Source organism: Dermacentor albipictus, unplaced genomic scaffold, assembly GCF_038994185.2.
Source record: "Dermacentor albipictus isolate Rhodes 1998 colony unplaced genomic scaffold, USDA_Dalb.pri_finalv2 scaffold_103, whole genome shotgun sequence".
In the NCBI taxonomy this organism is placed as follows: domain Eukaryota; kingdom Metazoa; phylum Arthropoda; class Arachnida; order Ixodida; family Ixodidae; genus Dermacentor; species Dermacentor albipictus.
This window is the reverse complement of record NW_027225657.1, coordinates 41,250-60,697: the sequence shown is the minus strand read 5'-3', so window position 1 is coordinate 60,697 and position 19,448 is coordinate 41,250. Positions and strand designations below refer to the sequence as shown.

The window sequence follows — 19,448 nt, the reverse complement described above, 5'->3', positions numbered from 1 at the left end:
GCTCCTGTGCTCTATCGCGATCTCAGCGGTTCTTCATATCTGAATGCTGATGGCACACTGCAGCTTGCAGTCCCAGCACTCGCTTTATTGTTGCCTTATTCCAGGCGCAAGCACACACACAACCACAGGGCACATAAAAGCGCAGTGCTCGCATCCAGAGCCATCGGGTGTAGCGAATAAATCAACTCACCTGTCATATGTAATTAATACACAAACGCAGCCATCAAATTGCTAAACGTTCGCTGAAGCCTAAAGTTTTGTGATTAAACCAGGTATCACAATCTTCTCGCAACATATTATACGGAAAAGTCATCCCCAATGGCAAAGCGCTACATGGTGCGCAAGCGGGCGAAATTTGCGAAGCCTGGTGGATACCAGGCTTCGCTTGATGCAATAATTTTGGGCACGGTTGCATCGGAAAGAGCATGTGGCTGACAAACCCTTTTGCTCCAGGTCTTTCATGTTTTCCTGCTGGCTGGACCAAGTGTCTTCCTTGTCACCCTCTCAATCTACATCGACGAGCTTCACAGTGGTGGCCACGTGCTTACGGACGATTCCTGGGCTGTGCAGGACCGTCTGCGCAATGACGTCCAGGTTTCCATTCCGGTGAGCATGGACCATTACTTTTTCGAAGCTGCACCGATATCGGCAACCTCATCGATATCAACCGCCTTAAATAGCAGGTGCTTTCACGATCTGCAGCATTGTAGATGGTGGCATCGGAAAGAACATGTAGCTGACAAACCCTGTTGTCTTCATGCTCCGTGTGAGCAAATATATTGTCAAATGTAACGTAATAATACCGTGATTCTACTTGCGCTGCCATACCCAAGGCAAATGTGTTCTTTCCTTCGTAATTCCATAGTACTCTTAAGATACCTGTTGTTGCTGGGAAGGGATCACTGGACCCACCAGTCACGATCTTTCTGCCGAAATGAAAAAAATGGCTGCCGACATCAGTGCTATCAGAAACGAAAATGTTTCATGTGAGTCGTTAACATGTATTCACTCCAAACTAGTACGTTTAGAACAACATTAAAGTCGTATGTCAACCATGGAGGAAAAGTGCAGGCAGCTGAAATAGAGCATGAAATCATTTTCACGGCAGATTTGTGATATAGAGAACCATGCAGACAGTCGAGCCTAATTAAATACGGTTGAACGAACCCGCAGAGGAAATACCAGAAAGCCTAGACCACGAGGAAAGCATTAAACTAATAAAATATGTGCTTGGTGTAACATTTTCCGGTTTCGAGAGATTTCACCGCTTGGGTGTCAAAGAGGCTAACAAAACACGCCCTGTGATTTTCGAGTTCTTCGACTAGAGAGAAACTCACGATACCTAAGAAGTGTCTTATACTGAAAGGTTCCAAAATCTTTGTCAGCAAAGATTTTTCGCTGGTGCTACGCAACATAAGACAAAACGTTGGGACAGTTGCAAACTTGATCGAGAAAGCATCAAAAGGTCAGACTCGTCTACGACAAAATCAATGTAACTGATGAACTTTCTGCATGTGTTGAAGAAATAAACGAGAAAATACCACTAAAAGGCATCTCCGCACATTCGAACGGCAACATGCTAAGTTCAGGAAAAAAGTAAATATTCATAAAATTAACGCAAGGAGTTCCGTTAATGAGACGGTAGAACTTGTGGTACTTTTTCTTGAACATGAACTTGATATCGTGACTATTAGTGAAACTTGGCTGTCATCACATATCTTGACCCGCAATAGATTCCCCAGTGCTATGTATTTCATCGTGAGGATAGATGTACAAGTGGCGGTGTCATCGCGTTTTTAGTACCAGACGACATTCAGTCTACACTTCTACTCCACATTACCGGCGCAGAAGCACTGTTTTGTAAAACCACGATTTGCGTATATTCCCTTTAGCTGGCGCAGTGAACAGAGGTCCGAGTTTTGGCCAATTCCCATTACATATCTTATTTCATGCACCGTCACCTTCAAGGGGATAGAAAGGTTGTCCTGACGGGATATTGCAATTCACCAGGTATAAAATGGGAATCATACTATGTTGGTGTTGTCTATAAAGGCAGCGCTGAGGTTATAGTTCATATGGCCTTCAATAATGGCTTAAAGCAAACCATTAAGCAACAAACACGTGTCACATCGATGAGCAGCAAAACACTAGATCTAAAGTTTGTCAGTGAAAACATTCCGGTAGAGAATGCATCATTATCGTTATCATTATCATCATCATCATCATATCTTATGTTCAGTGCAGGAGGAAGGCATCTCCATGCGATCTTCTATTACCCCTGTTCTGCGCCAAACGATTCCTAGTAGCGCCCGCGAATTTCCTAGTTACATCGGCTCACCTAGTCTTCTGCCGTCCTCGACTGCGCTTACCTTCCCTTGGTACCCATTCAGCAATCCTAATGGTCCAATGATTATGTGACCTGCGCATTACTTCACCTGGCCAGGTCAATTTTGTTCTCTCTTAATGCCGATAAGAATATCGGCTATACCCGTTCGTTCTCACATCCAAACCGCTCTCTTTCTGTCTCTTAACGTTATGCCTAACATTCTTCATTCCCTCGCTCTTTGCGCGGTCTTTAATTTCTTATCAAGCTTATTTCTCAGTCTCCAACTGTCTGCGCCATATGTCAGCACCAGTAAAATGCACTGATTGTCACACCTTCCTTTTGAACGATAATTGTAAGCCTCCAGTCACACGCTGACAGTGTCTGCCGTAGGAGCTCCAACTGATATTTATTCTTCTATAAATTTCCTTCACATGATAAGGCTTCCCTCTAATTTATTGACATGGGCAAACGTACTCCTTCACAGGATGCAGAGGTTCACTGCCGACCCCGAACTCTTGTTTTCTTGCCCGGATATTCAGTGTTACCTTCGTCTCCCGCATATTATTCTTCAACTCCACTCTTACCCTCTCACTGTTGAGGTCCTCAATCATTAGTTGTAACTCGTCTGCAGTGTTGCTGAAAAGAACAATGTCATCTGCAAGTCTTCCCAGCTTAATAGCTTGAATACTTCTTCCAAACAGGCACTCAATAACATTGCAGAGATTGTGTCTCCTTGTATCACCTCCATATCTATAGATACCTTCCTAATCTTACTGTGTAGAATTAAGGCAGCTGTGGAATGTGTAGATATTTTCCAAGATATCTTTGTGAGTGGCCTCTACTTGATTGCGTAATGCCTCTATGACTGCTGGTATCTCTACTGAATCAAATGCCCTTTTCGTAATCTATGAAAGCCATATAGAGAGGCTCATTGTACTCTGCAGATTTCTAGATTACCTGATTAATGACATGAATGTCATCAATTATACAGTATCCTTTCTTGTAGCCAGCATGTTCCCTTGGTTGACTAAAGTCCAATGTTGTCCTCATTGTATTGCAAATTATCGTGGTAAATATTTTATATATTACTAGAAGTAAGCTAATGCGCCTAAAATTTTTAATTCTGTAAGGTCTTTTTTGTGGATTAGAATAATATAAGCATTATTCCAGTTTTCTTGGACTTTTGAAGCCGATAGACACTTCCTATAGAGAGCCGACAGTTTTTCCAGCATTTTGTCTTCTCTGTCTTTGAATAAATCGACTGTTATTTCATTTTCTCTTGCTGTTTTCCCCGTTTCATGTCTTGCAAGGCCTCTCTGACCTCATTGCTAGTTATAGGAGGAGTTTCTGCTACTTGTTCATTACTGCTTTGAATGGAGCTATCATGAATCTTCTCGGTACTGTACAAGTTAATATAGAAGTCTTGCGCTGCTCTTACTACACATTCTAGATTGCTGATGATATTACCCTGCTTATCTTTCAGTGCATACATCTTGGTTTTTCCTGCTCCAAGTTTTCTTACCTAGCACATTCTCAGATCTAGTAGCATAATGACCTCCACAAAAGCTTATCTTTGAGGTCGACAGCAATTCGTTGAAATCGAACATAAGCAATCGGATTGGGCAGAGCTGTCATCTGGCTAACCTCAAGAGAGAGTCTTAGCACCGGTACTCTTTCTACAATATATCATTGACATGGTAGACAACTTGAAATCAACAGTGCGCATGTTTGCAGAAGATTGTATTATATATTGGAAAATTAGAAACCATACTGATCAGGTAGCACTAAATTACAAACTTGAGTAAATAGCAAATTGGTGTCAGGCATGGCAACTGTAGATTAGTTTAGACAGGACTGTGTTAATGGGAGTAAGCAGACAAAAATAGCCTTTCTAAAATTTGCCTACGGGAGCCAACAGCCAAAAAATTTGTCCATATTTACAAATTCTTGGGCCTTATTCTGTCATAAAATGTGAAATAAAACAAACGTGTGTGATACATGCCTTCTAAAGCATTTTCAGCGCTTCGTTCGCCTAAACTATTTCGAAAGTCTGCCTCACCTCACACTTAGATGCTAGCCTACACCTCAGTTGTTCGTCATGTACTAGACGTATTATTCATGGCTCGGCTATCGCAAATACCAGAGGCCAGTGGAACTGGGGCAAAGCCTGTAGTGTGAAACCGCACACAACACACACGTGCCGGCAATAAGTCACTACGGCGTCCGACAAAGGCGTCTACTACGGCGTCCGCGATTCGTGTAAGCCAACGCCGTGGTAAGGTTCTCTCCACTGTGTTCTGAGCGGCGGATGAAGAGGACATCGAGGCACCCTAGCTGCCACCGGAGAACACTCCTCTTCCGTCGCTTGAGCCAAGAAGTAAATACCAGAACACCAGAACTAAGCACCCTAAACATTACTATGAATTGAACCTGCCACATTCAGGTATTCGTTCTCGTCCTGAGAATGATTGATTGGAATTCAATACCATGAAATATTATAATTTGTTCACCTGACAATTTTCATCCTATGCACTAGCAACATGTCTATTATTATGTATCGTGATTGTGAAGATCGCCTGTAGACACCGAATTTTGTTCTGAGTTGTTTTCTGTGTGCCTTTTGTTGTTCATTTTCTGCTTTCTTGTTGAGTTTAAGGGCTGGTCCAGGGTGTTCACAACCTCTTAATTTGCTGCTTAACTACGTATTCTTGTTGACTGCAATAGTAACAAATGTATAAGTTACTTATTCATATTTTAATGCAATATTTTCCCATGTCCTGCAACAGCCTCCATGTGGAGGATATCAGTATCTATGAAATGAAATAAAAATGTAAAAAAATGTAATTTTGACGCAAAAATGTTGTGCTGCCAACGCCAGCTTTCATTTTCCTTTGAGTTCAACTAAGCCAGACAGTCGAGCGGGAAGAGAACAAACGTAAGATAGACGATAATGGTCCAAACAAATGACAACTGAAATATCATGCGCAGCACAAATCCATGAAAGCCATGTTCGTACTCTATTTCCGTTATTAACGCACGTGCTAGTGCCACTAAAAGCTACGTTTGCTCCATGGATGTAATATCAGACTAGCTCTCACTTTGCTGTCAAAACTCACTAATACGAATCACGCACTAACATTTCTTTGTCTTGTCCATAAACGACATACTCTAAAGAAACAACAAAAATCTGGCGTATATTACGCGCTCAGAATTACCATACGATCCTCGCGTATTTCGTAATACCTCAAGCGATAAAATAAACTCGAAATGCTTAGTGTGGAACCTTGGGCTCGTTGGTGATTAATTCCAAAAACGACACAGTGCAAGAAAGACAGGGACACGAGAGAGTGACATGCACGCAGCGCTGACTTACAACAGTTTATTCACGAAGCAACGAAGGAAAAAATATATAGGGTGCTAGCATGCGCAATACGTGAATGATCAGCAAAAAAACATGCAACATCATTTGCAATGCTGATAATGATAGCCACGTACCAAAAGAGCAACAATGCTTGCCTTTCAGACCCTGTCAAATAATGCCATTTCCCGAGATGAAACCGTAATCAAAGAAACACTTATGCATGAGCTATCAAAATTCGTAGTGTAATCTGCCTCAATGATCTCATGTGTCAGCTGTGAACTGTGTTTAGCCAGGAGTGCTATGCAGGATGGGCCGAGTTTGGCGAAACTCGGGATCTTCACGAGCTCTGGCGACACCCCAAGATGAAAGCAAAATGGTCCCAAGACACAGTTTATCTTTCAACAAGCCTTCAGTTTCATTGGTTTATCTAGATTCACTCTGGCTGGCTATCATTCCTTGGGCGTTGCCTTCTGGGCGGTCGATAAACTGGGGCTCACGTGATCATACCGTCGGCGCATGGTCGTGCGTTCTTTCATTTGTTTGTCGTTCCACCGAGTGCATTACATGCGCAAGCAAGTTACAAAAGAAATGCATTTAGTACAATATTATTAGTTACTTTAACGTGGTTTACAAGCAATTTAAAGCTTACGAGATGTACACTGAATGTGTATTAGACTAATATGTAATTTAGTACGCTTCACATTATACCACGAGGGAACGCTGTCGTGGCGTCATGACATCCATTCACCGGGCGAGCATGGCGGCTAAGCATCGGAGAAGCCCAGTGTAAACTCGTACAACGACCTTGCAGTGCGCGACGTAGTGATCAAGCTCGACGATCACCACTATTTCTTGGATAGCTCTGCTCCTCCGTGAGCATTCTTACCGTGCACCCCGTAAGACTGCCAATAGCTTCGGCGATTTTACAGGTCGCAACGCGCACCTACTGTTCACGCCGCATTGCTGAAGAAACAGCTTGTCTGGTGCCGCTTCTGTGAGTGCGCTGTGTTCCACCACTCTGCGTGACTGCGAGCGTCCCGATTATCAGATAGTCTGTGCAAAAGGAAGACAGACTATATAGCGACGATGCGATAAGGAGGTGGTGCCGACGATGGATTTCGCTACCAGCATAGTGAAGGAGACATCGACGAACTTCAGATAAGTATATTTCTGTTTCATATTTAGCATAATAATAGTGCACGGATTAAGCCACTTTCTTAGTAACGAACTGAATATCCAGCAGTTTAAAAAAGGCATTGAGAACCAATGAGCGTTCGTGCTTTTACATGCGCGTGGGCCCGCGAAAATATGGAAAAGATGAAGGCAACCTTCACTAACTTGATGAGATAACAGAAGTTCATAAGTGACATTCAGCCCGCAGAATCTATGGAAGAGCATCTTTATCCTGGTGAAATATTAATAGCAGATACTGATATAAAGCAAGAAACTTATACAAAAATTTCATGGGTTGAACAGCACATGGAAGGCATTACCGAATCGTGATCGCCACGTTACCGATATCCTTGAAAAAAGTTTAGAATCACTGGATTCTACCAGTTATGCAATATGGGACATAAACCTGGAGCTTAACAAAGAAACTTCAGAAGTCGAGGACTATGCAGAAAGCGAAGTAGCAAGAATTGTTGAAGATAGCATTAAGGCAGGAAGACAGTGGCGTAGTAAACCTTGGCAACTGATATGCTAGTTGAGATCAAGAAAAAAATGGGGTCTGGGCAGGCCATGTACGTCTTCAATCACCTGTTGCCAATTCATAACAGGTGATTACAAAAGCGTGACAGAATGGAAGTCAAGGAGAGAGAACTGCAGCTGAGGATGGTAGAAAATTGCGTAACCGGACAAAAATATCATCTTTGTAGGCATAAGACGCAATCAGGTCGCATAATACGGGATTCTAGGGAGTGTCATTTGTTGTGTAGTGAACAAAAATAGGTTTGTGGTGGTGACATTAGAGACCCGTGAAGGTGCGGGGACACCTCAGCTGCTGGCACACTAATCAACATGACAATTGGCTCTGAAAAAGACAACTCCACTTTTGAAAAGTAAGGCAATGTTGTCCCGACATTGTCATATAATGCATACTACACTAAAGGGTTCCACAGATAAGCGCACTTAGTACGAATAGTGTAACGAGCATTTTTGTCTGTAAATAATGGTTGAGATGCAGTTGATTGATTCCAACAATCCACTTTTTTTGCAGCAAAACATTCTGCTCCTGGAGGCACTCAACCGCCTGGTGGCAGTATGCGAGTGCCAGGCACGTGCTCTTGAAAGTGTGGCAGAGGTCCAGAGGGCTGCTATGCAACAGTAGTATTGGTGCCCTCACTGCTCTGCAGTCGAGCCCCCAGAAGACACCTTGTAAAGGAGCTTTCAGTTTATTATTTTATTTCTTATTGAAGTGCATGAACAAAATTACTGCAGTAAACATTGTGCTGTGCATATTAGGACCCTTGTAACATGCACTTGGTGTCTCTTCAAAATGGACAAGACCTTAAGACAACCTGTGCCACTCTTGGACCATGTAAATGAAAAATACACTGATGCAGCAGACACGTCATTGTCCTGCTTGTTCTTTCTATGCGCGCAAATACAGTGCGTGTTGTTTAACCACAAGATGAACAGTGTGTAATTCACTATCGCAAGACAGCAAACAGCTGGAGCTTAATAATGCTATGACCTATAGACTGTACATATGACTGCGACACTCCCCGATTCAAACGTGCCGTCACATGCATGTTCGATACCACATATGCTTTAACAATGTCATATATTTGCATATACTAGTTTTCACACAGCTTAAGCCCTTGCATAGCTCACTTCTGATGTATCCATTTCATAGGAGAAATAATTGTACACTTAGTCCTTTAGTTGTATATGAAAAGCGGCATGCTCTACAGTCGGATATAACTTCAGCAGACAGGAGAGGCCCCGCCAAGATGACTAAAGTGCAGCAGCCAATTTCCTCCACGTCTAAATATCCCTCTCCAACGAGAGGTTATTAGTGCATCCGGCGGCACGACATCAGTCTTGAGTGCGTGCCCATTGGTGCAGGCTTGTGTTCACCTGCTTTTAAAGTGCAGATTCCGCGGCCTCCGACTATAGAATCACATAACGCCTTGCACCAGTTGCATAGACTTTAGCAAATTGATAGCCCACAATGATCAGGAACAGAAATCTATAAAGACATCCAAGCAAGGCTGACTGGCCGCACTTCCATTATGAGGGGCTGCCAAAAGTCTTGCCAAATATTCCCATGACGTCCTTCAAAAAGAGGTGGTGTTTGAAACTTGTTTAGAATGAAAAACAGATTACAGGGAATGTTGTGTACCACATGAAAACAAACTGAGCTTGGTTATCTGCACAGCATGTAATAGAAGCTTGTGCTTCACATAGGAAACAAATTGCTCAGTTCAGTATAATTGTTGAGGCCGGTGTGGCACCTACTATGTCGAGGGTGTCAATATACACATTCCACTTTTCAAAGGCCATTGATTTCACTATTATTTTTGTATGACGGTTCTTTCAATCAGTGCTTGATCATGAGCAGGTGGACTTGAAACCAAAGATTTGTTTGCAAACCTTCAGACTTCCATAATTGTGTGGCAAGGCACTGTCATGATGTCGAAAATTTCATACATTCTCGGTCCTGCACCAAAGAAGCCCAATGCTCTATATGAAGTTGGATCGTGCAACAATTCGACGGCAGAGCAATAGTAACACACACAGCAGGGCGTTTTGCTGTGTGTATTTCTGTTCTTTCTGTCCCGTCGAATTGTTGTGCAATTCAACTTCAAGCTTCTTTACCAATGCACCCAGTCTTCAACCTCACCAATGATCTAGTTATTAGGCCACAATGGTGCACATCTTTGAAATGTCCCAACACAAATTACCTCTCCAAAAAATCACAAGTGTTAAATTTTGCAGCACAGGTGTATGCACGTGCCATATTCTTTACCACTAAACTCACAGGAATCAAAGGGGCAAGCATTAATGAGCCTTACTGCTGCCATTACCATCATCACCCTGACACCAACGGAAAGACAGTGCCACGTTCCATTAAAGGGAGTGCCGGAGGGAAAGGTGTGACAGCGACGCTTACAATAAAAATAGCAGTTACATGACATGTTCAATGCCAAAGTATGCTGCATGTCGCTCATCCTAATTTGGTATTGCGGCAAGCGTTTTGTGTAATCATTGCTCTAAAGCTGTACAAAAGGCCTATTTGCTCTGAAATGTTCATTTTTATCATGGCGGGTTAAAGACCCAATTTTCATTGGCATCTGCACCACATTTCTCCCGATATGTAATTTTGCCTTGGTGGTTCATGACACCTTCAGGTACACCGAGTTCTGCAGAGCATTGGATCTGCGTTGTTCTACTGCTTAAGACTTAGGGCCCCATTAGGAGATGAAAATATATTTGTCCATCCAGAATAACGCCACCCCCCCCCCCAAAAAAAAATAATAGGTACACTGAACCTCTGGCGCATGCATCAACAGTGAACAGAGCAAACACTCTGAATTATTTTCTCCATGCAAGCCAGCACACTAAGATTCTCAATGCATTTTCATTTCGCCACAATAGCATAGGCACAACCGGCTTGGCGCAACATCCGCATCCGGCGCTGCAACAAATTGTGCAATGCTTGGCTGCTTCATAGTGGGTTTGATACATGACGCATGACCAAAATTCATCATTATGCATACTAAGTAAGGTACCCAGTGAAGAACCCCAAGTTCTTTATGAGACTGGCATTCATAAGTTACTTCACACAATTTTTGATATCCATTTATCTATTCATACTTAATTAACCTCTTTCCCAAGAAAGTGAGCCATTTGGAAGGCACCCTGACAAACAAACAGAACAATCGGCAAAAAGTCAGCAACCAGTGAAAAAGTCAGTATCATAGGCAGCCGCATGTGAGATGTCGGTTGTACAAAATTTAAGTCGGCTACACAGAAGTGACACATTTGGCAATATCGCGTGTCTGGACATTGCTTCAATGCTAATCACAGTAACACTGACATTGAAGGCGCCCTAATTACTACGTACGTTCCATCGACACACCCGACTACGTTCGTAATGTTCCCGCGAAGTAGGAAGCGTTCTTTTATATATGCCCGCTCAGCCGCAGTCTTCCGGAATGCTAGCCACCGTTTACGCACTGCCGCATCGATAAGCGCGTCAGACACATCTCTGACACAGCGGCTAACAGTAGTTTGATTACGTCCAATGTAACGCTCGGCACCGAGGCTTCCCTGAAAACTCCCAGTCCCGTAGAAACGGAGGGCGCAGAGGACTTGCTCTACAACGGTGAGCGAATGAAGCCCGCCACACTGTCTCCGCAGATGAGAGTCTTCGCCTAGCTCGTCCCACAGCCAGCGCACTGATGTCTTCAACAGGCGGAATTGACGCTAAAACTCCACGTCGGTCATGTACGTTAACGGGTCCAGACGGTCATACTGGCGCTTGCTGCCGCTGGATGCAATGACACAGGCTGCTGCTGCCGCCGCCATGTTCCCGAGTTGAACTCGGAGGGGGTTTCCCGATGTACGAGTTTAGCGCGAGTTCGCCTGTCAATCAAAACCAGATGTGACGCCCCGCGCGAGGCATGTAACTCTTGTGCGCGCACCCACTACAGTTGGGCCACGCCAAACTTATCTGCTGGCAGCAGCGACGCGGTGTCGAGCTGAAAGGCATCAACAATCTTGACCGCCGACATAAAACACGCACAAGGCACTGCTATCGGTGATGTACTGAGCACCACTATCAAAAACAAAGCGTTGACTGTCACTGGCTTATGCATAAATCTTCTTGGTCTGAGATGGCCGCACAACACGGTTCCATCGCCTGCGTTGTGGCGCGTAGCACACAGTAAATAATTATCGGCACGTCACTGTAGCTGCTTCCAAGGCGTCGATGCGTCGAGGGGGACGACGATGCTGAGGAGTGCTTATTGCAGCAGTCGTTTGAGATGGCTGCTCTGTCATCGGTGATGAAACGGAGCCACAGCGTCGTAAACACTATCAGCGCCCGAGAATCGCTCGCTCTTCTAGACCCAGTGCAATGGCATTCATTCATCACACGCACTGCGCTCTCAACAGTTCCAACACCTCTCTCCGTTCGAAATCTGATTTCATAACTGCACACAAGAGCCCTCACCTGCCAAAATGCGAGTGCTGTGGTGTCGTTACGATTTCCATCTGCGATCGCTGCTGGCTCCAGCAGAGGTAATCCGCAAGCACCTTCGACTGCAGAACACACTCATATACTGCGCACATGCGCTCAGAGGCACCTTCACTGGGCAAGCGACAACAAGCGATGAATTGTGTCGCTGGGGAAGCATGCACTTTTCGCAATGTATCGCAGAGGCTTCGTGCACAAAGATAAACTGGTACATTTTCACTGAACTGCGTCACTACGGATCCTAAAATAATGTACCGTCATTTTGCAGTGACAGCCGTTGCTCTCGTATCTATGACTAATCCACGACTAATGTATCGTTTTTAGTTGGTAAGACGGGGGCCTTAGTTGCCTAGTGAAGCCCCTGCGATGAAAAGCCGTACCACGCCGCTGCGTTTCCATTCCCCTAATAAAGAAAGAGCGGTCATGACCCTCCATGGGTCCTGACTGACTTTATTGAGAATAGCACTGCAGCGCCCCTAGGCGACTTCTCACTGTATGAACTCCCTCGTGCATGCGACCGCCTCCAATGTTTCCGCATCTGAGCTTTCGCTTCACAGTTGCCACTCCCGACAAGAAGTGCAAAATTTAATAATTTTACTCGAGCTCCGTTTGTCATCAAAACTTTCTTGCATTATAAACAACAGACTTAAAGAAATAAAAAAATGTTCGTTATCTTATATGTTACATCTTAATGTATTTGTTTGAGTGAAAGTATAGGTGCAAGGATGCGGCGCATGTAGCCTGTTCGCATTCGATGGAGGAAAGAAAGATAGTGCCCGAAAGAGGAGGCACGCCCTTGACGCTCCCGGAAAAGGCGTGGCAAGCGGCTCACGGCAAGCGTGCTGACAGACAGCGGGACAGTCACGGTATTGCGAAGTTGTGATAATACGTTGATAACAATACGCGGCGCTGGCCCGTTTTGTTGTGCAGCCTTCTCCGCTTGAAATGTGGAAGCAGCGTGCCGTGCAGGGTGCGCTCATGGTGGGCAAGGTGGGCAAGGTGGCAGCAGTACGAGCATCATGCTTACCCGCTGCCTATTTCTTACGCAGATCGCCTTCCTCGCTTGTTGCCACTTCGAATGTGCTGCGGACATCTCTCCTGACGTCACAGCTCTCGTGCACTCGCCGCCATCGTCAAGATACCTGGGTGATTCCGCTGGCAGCTGTACGAACTGTCCTATCTCCCTTCCGGATGACTCTCTTGATCTGACCGCCACCACACTTGCCCGGAGCCCTGGCATAGCTGGCACACTGAACCGTCCACTCACAAACAAGCCCAGTCCCATGACGTCAACGATCATGCCTATAAATTCCCAGCCGGATCCTTCCTTCTTCAGTGGGCAAGATGGCAGCAGTAAGAGCATCATGTTTACCCGCTGCCTATTTCTTACGCAGGTATGTTACTTTCAGAATGCCCGCTGCATTCGCTCTGATGAGCGATTCTTACTGCTGCTCCCTTGCCCACACCATTCTCGCAAATGCTTTGCTTATATTTCTTTGTACTCGCAGCTCGCTGTTTGTATTAGTAGATTGTTACAGAGTGGTGACATTGAAAGCAATCCTGGTCCTCGCTCCCAAAAAAAAATCCAAGCCTTTCACAAGGTTTTGACGATCAACCAGCGGTGTCTGAAATGCTCGCTGAGCTTTTGAACGGGCAGAAAAGATTAGCTGAGGATATCGCCGAAATGAAAAACTTTCAACAATCTGTTAATACACGTTTTGAGACTATCGAATCGCGTCTGGCCGCTCTGGAGTCCTCGTCACTTAAGCCTGCCATCCCAAGCGACAGCCTTAACAGTGAACTCGCACGTCTAACAAACGATATTCACAACCTTTCAACTAAAAATGATGAATTAGAAAACCGTGCTCGAAGGAACAATTTAATCTTATATGGTCTGCCAGAATCCTCCGATGAAGGTAATGAACGCTTGTCCTCAGACATTGCGAAATGGTTTGAGGATAAACTTAAAATGAGCTGTCCTCAAATAGAAAGATGCCATCGTCTTGGAAGGCCTTCGCGTGACCGTCCGCGACCTGTGATTATGAAACTTCTGGACTATCGGGAGAAAGTTTCGGTATTAAAAAGTGGTCACAAGCTAAAGAAAACCGATTACCGTATTTCGGAAGATTTTTCACTACGTGTCCGGAATACCCGCAAGAAACTTTGGGAAGCGTCTGAGAGTTTTAGGAACAACGGGTGCACGGTCCGCATACGGTTTGACCATATATTTATTGATAAAGTTCGCTATAACTGGAATAGCGCTTCTAATACTTTAGAGAAAGTACATCGTAATACAACACTAAATAGCGTTGCACCTGCCTCTCCGCCTTGACTCCTTCGTCGCAAAACCAATGACCTCCGTGTATTAAATATTAACGCAAGAAGCCTTGTCAATAAATTTTCCGACTTTCATCTGTTTAGTAACTGCTCAATCCCCCCATATTATAGGCATTACGGAAACATGGCTACATGATGGCATATTCGACTCCGAAGTTGCGTTAAGTGAATACACATTGGTAAGAGTTGACAGACCAAATGGTAGAGGTGGCGGTGTCGCCCTCTATATACAGTCCCACCTGAAGTTTTCAGTCCTTGAAACCCCATGTGAAATTGAATTGCTTTTGTGCAAGATTCATTTGGAAAGGTCATCCGCGCAAATTGGAGTGTTTTAACGGCCTCCTGGCTCTTGTGGTGATCAGTTCACTTTTCTTAGCAGCATTCTGCATAATTTGAAATCATCAAATATAATACTTATGGGAGATTTTAATGCACCAGGCATTCACTGGCCCTCTCTCACCATTACCAGCGGCGACGTGTCACTATCAAGAAAATTACTGCGCCTTTCCCTATCACTCGGTCATAGACAGATTGTCCACGAGAACACCAGGGAAACGGCTGTCCTAGATTTAGTTTTTCTTAGCTCAAGTCTTTTCGAGGGTGTCTTCCAGTGCTGCGTTACTGACGGGATTTCTGACCACAAAGCCGTACTGTTCTCGGTTTGCTGTATTGTTCCCAAACCGCGGATTGAGTACTGCACTTTTCGTGATTTTAGCCGCGCCGATGATGCTGCAATTACCGACACACTTAGCGAATCGTTTGAAAACTTTCATGAATTATCTTTGAAAAATGATATCAATGTTGCCGTACGGTTTTTCGAGAATATTGTTGAAACCTGCATTAACCAATTTGTTCCCCTGAAAACAAAAAGGAAAAATATTAATTCACCGTGGATGACAAGAGGACTACTGCATTTATCTCGTCGTGTTTCGCGATTGCGCAAATCTAAAAGAAATGGTAATCCTGACAAAATTACTGAGTTCAATGATGCCAAGAAGGAACTGCGCCAGAAACTAACACATGCCAAGGATTTCTACTATGCTGTTACTTTGCCATCCAAAGCTTTCGACCCCGTCGCACACCCAAAACTCCTCTACAAGCTTAACTCCATTCTAAATAACCCTTCTCTGGTTGGTTGGATACATAGCTTCCTAACCCAGCGTTCTCAGTCTGTGCAATTTAACGGCTCTATTTCCTCTCCTGTTAGTGTTTCATCCGGCGTCCCACAAGGTTCCGTTTTAGGCCCGCTTCTTTTCTTATTAAATATTAATGACTTGCCGCATTGCGTGTCCGTTAGTATTCGTCTTTACGCTGATGATTGCGTCCTCTATCATAGTATTAACACACCAATGGATCATGATTTACTTAATGACTCCTTTGCAAAATTTTGTAGGTGGTGCAAGGAATGGCAAATGAACATTAATTTCTCTAAAACTGTTTCCATGTCCTTCTCCAGACGCCCATCTCCATCACTTTTCACGTACACTTTCCATGGTCAAGATTTAAAAAGAGTAACCGAATTTAAATACCTTGGTCTTCATTTCTCCCATGACATGTCATGGTCGAAACACATTGACATCATATGTAACAAAGCTTTTAGACGTCTCGGTTACCTCCATCGTTCACTGCGTAAGGCTCCAAAGGATACCAAACGGATGACGTATAAAACACTTATCCGACCTATTCTTGATTATGGCTGCATCATATGGAATCCTCATAAGAAATCCGATATTAAAAAGTTAGAATCAGTCCAAAAGAAATCAGTGCGCTTCATTTTTCGCAACTATAGCCGAGATTTTTCCCCTTCTTCCCATTATACAGCTACAGGTCTTACAGTTCTTTCATCTCGCCGCCGCTTAGAATGCATGAAATTTTTACTCACGCTTATTCATTCTGAGCGGATACACTAAATAATTATTTGAACTTCAGTCCACCTTCTATCACTAGGAGTTGTCATAATCTCAACCTTATCCCTTTCTTTTGCCGAACGGAGATGTTCAAGCACAGCTTCTTTCCACTGGCCATTGAACTCTGGAATGCACTGCCTGGAAGCATCCGCTCCTTACCTATGCAAGAATTTTTATTTACTTACATTTTACTTACATACCTACAGCGCCCAATGTTGGGCATTAGAGTAGGGGGAAGGAGTATACAAATGATGGAAATACAGATGATTGATGTTACAAAAGGATAGATCTAATACACAATACAACAAAATATTGATATTGAAAACACAGTACTTAACACAACATTACACTAGAGGTTATTATGAAATACAATATAAATACACTTTAGTACATAATACGACGCAATGATAATATTAATAATAATTATAATTAGAATAATGTAATGAAAAAAAGAACAGCGAGTAAGGCAAAAAGCCGCGGACAGGAAAGGTTAATCTCCTATTCTGTCCGAAGCGAAACACATTTTAGAACTAAAGATATAAATGTTTCGACAACAAAGTTACGAACACAGATGGCGTTGCTGTAACAATTTCGAGCGGCAGTTTATTCCAATCATGTACAGTTTTTGGAAAGAAGGAATGCTTATACAGGTTGATACGGCATTTGTACTCTTGCACCTTTAGCGAATGATCTGTTCTAGGCGATATGTAGCTTGGGTTCTTTATGTATGTGTCCCTGCACAAACCAGTCTTGCCTGTGTAAATATTGAAGAAAAGTTTAAGCCGCAAATATTTCCGTCGGTTCTCGAGAAGTGGCCATCCCAAGTTAACACGTATTTGTGATGAGCTCTGAGTGAAATCATAGTTGGCAGTAACGAACCGGGCGGCGCGTTTTTGTATTCGTTCCAGTTGGTTAATGGCTGTGTTTGTCTCTGGGTCCCAGGCAGAGCTGCCGTACTCTAACATCGGACGAACGTTTGTTAAATAAAGCGTTTCCTTTACCTAATGGGGGGCTCTCCAGAAATTACGTTTTAGAAAATGTAACATACGACTAGCCTTTAACGCCACGCTCTCTATATGGTCATTCCAAGAAAGATTATATTTAAAGACAACGCCTAAGTACTTGTAACTATTTACCTCGATCAATGGTTCACTGTTTAGAAAGTAATCTTTAGCAAGTGGTACCCTCTTGTTAGTGAAGCGAATGACATTGCACTTGGCAGAGTTTAATTTCATGCTCCAGCTGTCGCACCACGTGGACACTGTTAGAAGGTCATTTTGTAAGATACATGAATCGGCAGGGGACGTAATGGTGCGATATATGCAACAATCATCAGCATACAGGCGTATGTGACTGGAAAGATGCGTTCCTATGTCATTTATAAATATTAGAAATAACAGTGGGCCCAAGACGGACCCCTGTGGAACGCCCCATAAGACTTCAGTCTCTGATGAGGTCAGTCCTTCAAGCACAACACGCTGCTTTCTACCAGTAAGATACGCCTCAAGCCATTTCATCAGTGATGCTGGAATTTTGATGGCAGACAATTTTATGAGTAGAAGGTTATGTGCAACAGAATCAAAAGCTTTCTGAAAATCCAGAAATACGCAGTCGACCTGGTGTCCGTTATTTATTGATGATGCGATATCATGGGTGAACTCGATTAGCTGAGTGTCACATGAGAATCCCCGGCGAAACCCATGTTGCGTGGGGCAAAAGAATCCGTTGCTCTGTAAGTGACTCATTAAGTTGGTATAAATTATATGCTCTAGTAGCTTACATGAGACGCTAATTAGTGAAATAGGTCTGTAATTTTTTGTCTTTGTCTTGTCGCCGCCTTTGAATACAGGTACTACGTTACCACTTTTCCAATCTTTAGGCAGGGACCCCTCTTCGATAGATGCCTGAAAATGAATTACTAAAAATGGGGCGACAGATGCAGCACAGTTCTTTAAGACATAGTTTGGAATGTGGTCAGGACCAGGTGCGGAGCTAACTTTAACGTTCTTGAGCAGTGAAGCAACTCCCTGTTCTGTTATTTCTATGTTTTCCATTTGTTCGAAGTCGGTAGGAATTGGTAAGACTTTCACAATAGCAGCAGTGCCGGAAAATATTGATTGGAAGTAGTGATTGAAGTGCTCAGTTTTGCTGGTTACGTCATCACCGTAATTTACGTCATCTATAGTATCAGGCACAGTTACTTTGTTGTTCCCTTTACTTTTGACATACTTCCAGAGATCTTTCGGATTAGATTTTATTTTATCACCTAATGTGCGCAGGTATGTAGCCTCAGCGTTCCTCATCTCTTTGTTGATAGTCTTGCTTAGGTCTTTCATCTTAAGATACGTGTCGGAATCCGGGCATGTGCAATATTTGCGATATAATCGGTGCCTCCTGTTAATAATTGATCGAAGGTTGCGGTTCATCCATGGCTTATCAGATTGCCGTCGGGACGATACAATGCGTGATGGGACGTAAACTTGAACTAATGACAATAGCTTAGCTTTAAACAAACACCAGGCAGAATTAACGTCGATGTTTGAGGTGTGTCGACGAAATTCAGGTAGAAAGCCGTCAAGTTCCAGAGATAGCAATGAGTAATCTGCTTTATTATAAAAGAACACCTTCCGTGGCGGTGGGCTTTTTCGGCGCATAGCAGTACACGTTAGTTTTGCAGTAACGACTTCGTGGTCGCTTATACCGGGAATTACGGTGACGCTGGACACAAGATCTCGATCGTTACAGAGGAACAGATCAATTATGCTTTCATTAGCTGATCCTAACCTTGTTGAGCGCTCAACAAACTGGAACAGAGAGTTGGCTTTTATCAGCTCGCAAAATGCTGTGGAAATAAGAGACGAGGAATTGTTTTGCGGTTGAAAGTTTTCCCATTTAATATAGGGAAAGTTAAAGTCGCCACCAAGAATAATATATGTCGTGTTTAACGAGAGCATGATGTCATTAATTTGAAACAAAGGCTTCGGTGACCTGCAGTTTGGGGGCCTGTAGAACGATCCGATTGCTACAGAGTGGCCGTTTGCGAGCATCACCCTACACCAGACCGTTTCGCAAAGGCAGCTTTCTATGTTGATGGGAGTGCTGCTGAGACTGCTGTGGATCAAAACAAAAACGCCACCACCGTGGCAGTTGCGGTCTTTTCTGTAAACAGTGTAGTCTGACGGAAATAGTTCGCTGTTGTAGACTGAACTATCTAGCCATGACTCTGTGCCAATGACTACATGTGGTTTTGTCGATTCCAAAAGAGATTCAAACTCATGTTTTTTGTTTTTTAGACTTCGACAATTCACGACA

The 19,448-nt window shown here is 43.7% G+C and overlaps 1 protein-coding gene across 1 annotated transcript; it reads left to right on the top strand.

Annotated features, from left to right (window-relative positions):
• The first annotated feature begins 318 nt into the window (after positions 1–318).
• LOC135900988 (uncharacterized) lies at positions 319–14,224 on the top strand. Its single transcript, XM_065430613.1, has 6 exons — positions 319–336; positions 454–606; positions 7,906–7,962; positions 12,823–12,882; positions 12,942–13,245; positions 13,494–14,224. Exons 1-6 carry the CDS (start codon positions 319–321, stop codon positions 14,222–14,224), a joined length of 1,323 nt encoding a protein of 440 aa, XP_065286685.1.
• The last annotated feature ends 5,224 nt before the right edge of the window (positions 14,225–19,448 follow it).

What these genes read in the sequence shown, in the direction of transcription:
- LOC135900988 (XM_065430613.1), top strand. An exon ending in GTGCGCTCATGGTGGGCAAG is followed by an intron (nt 12,883 to 12,941) that starts GTGGGCAAGGTG and finishes TTTCTTACGCAG; the next exon opens with ATCGCCTTCCTCGCTTGTTG. An exon ending in CAGTGGGCAAGATGGCAGCA is followed by an intron (nt 13,246 to 13,493) that starts GTAAGAGCATCA and finishes GCCTTTCACAAG; the next exon opens with GTTTTGACGATCAACCAGCG.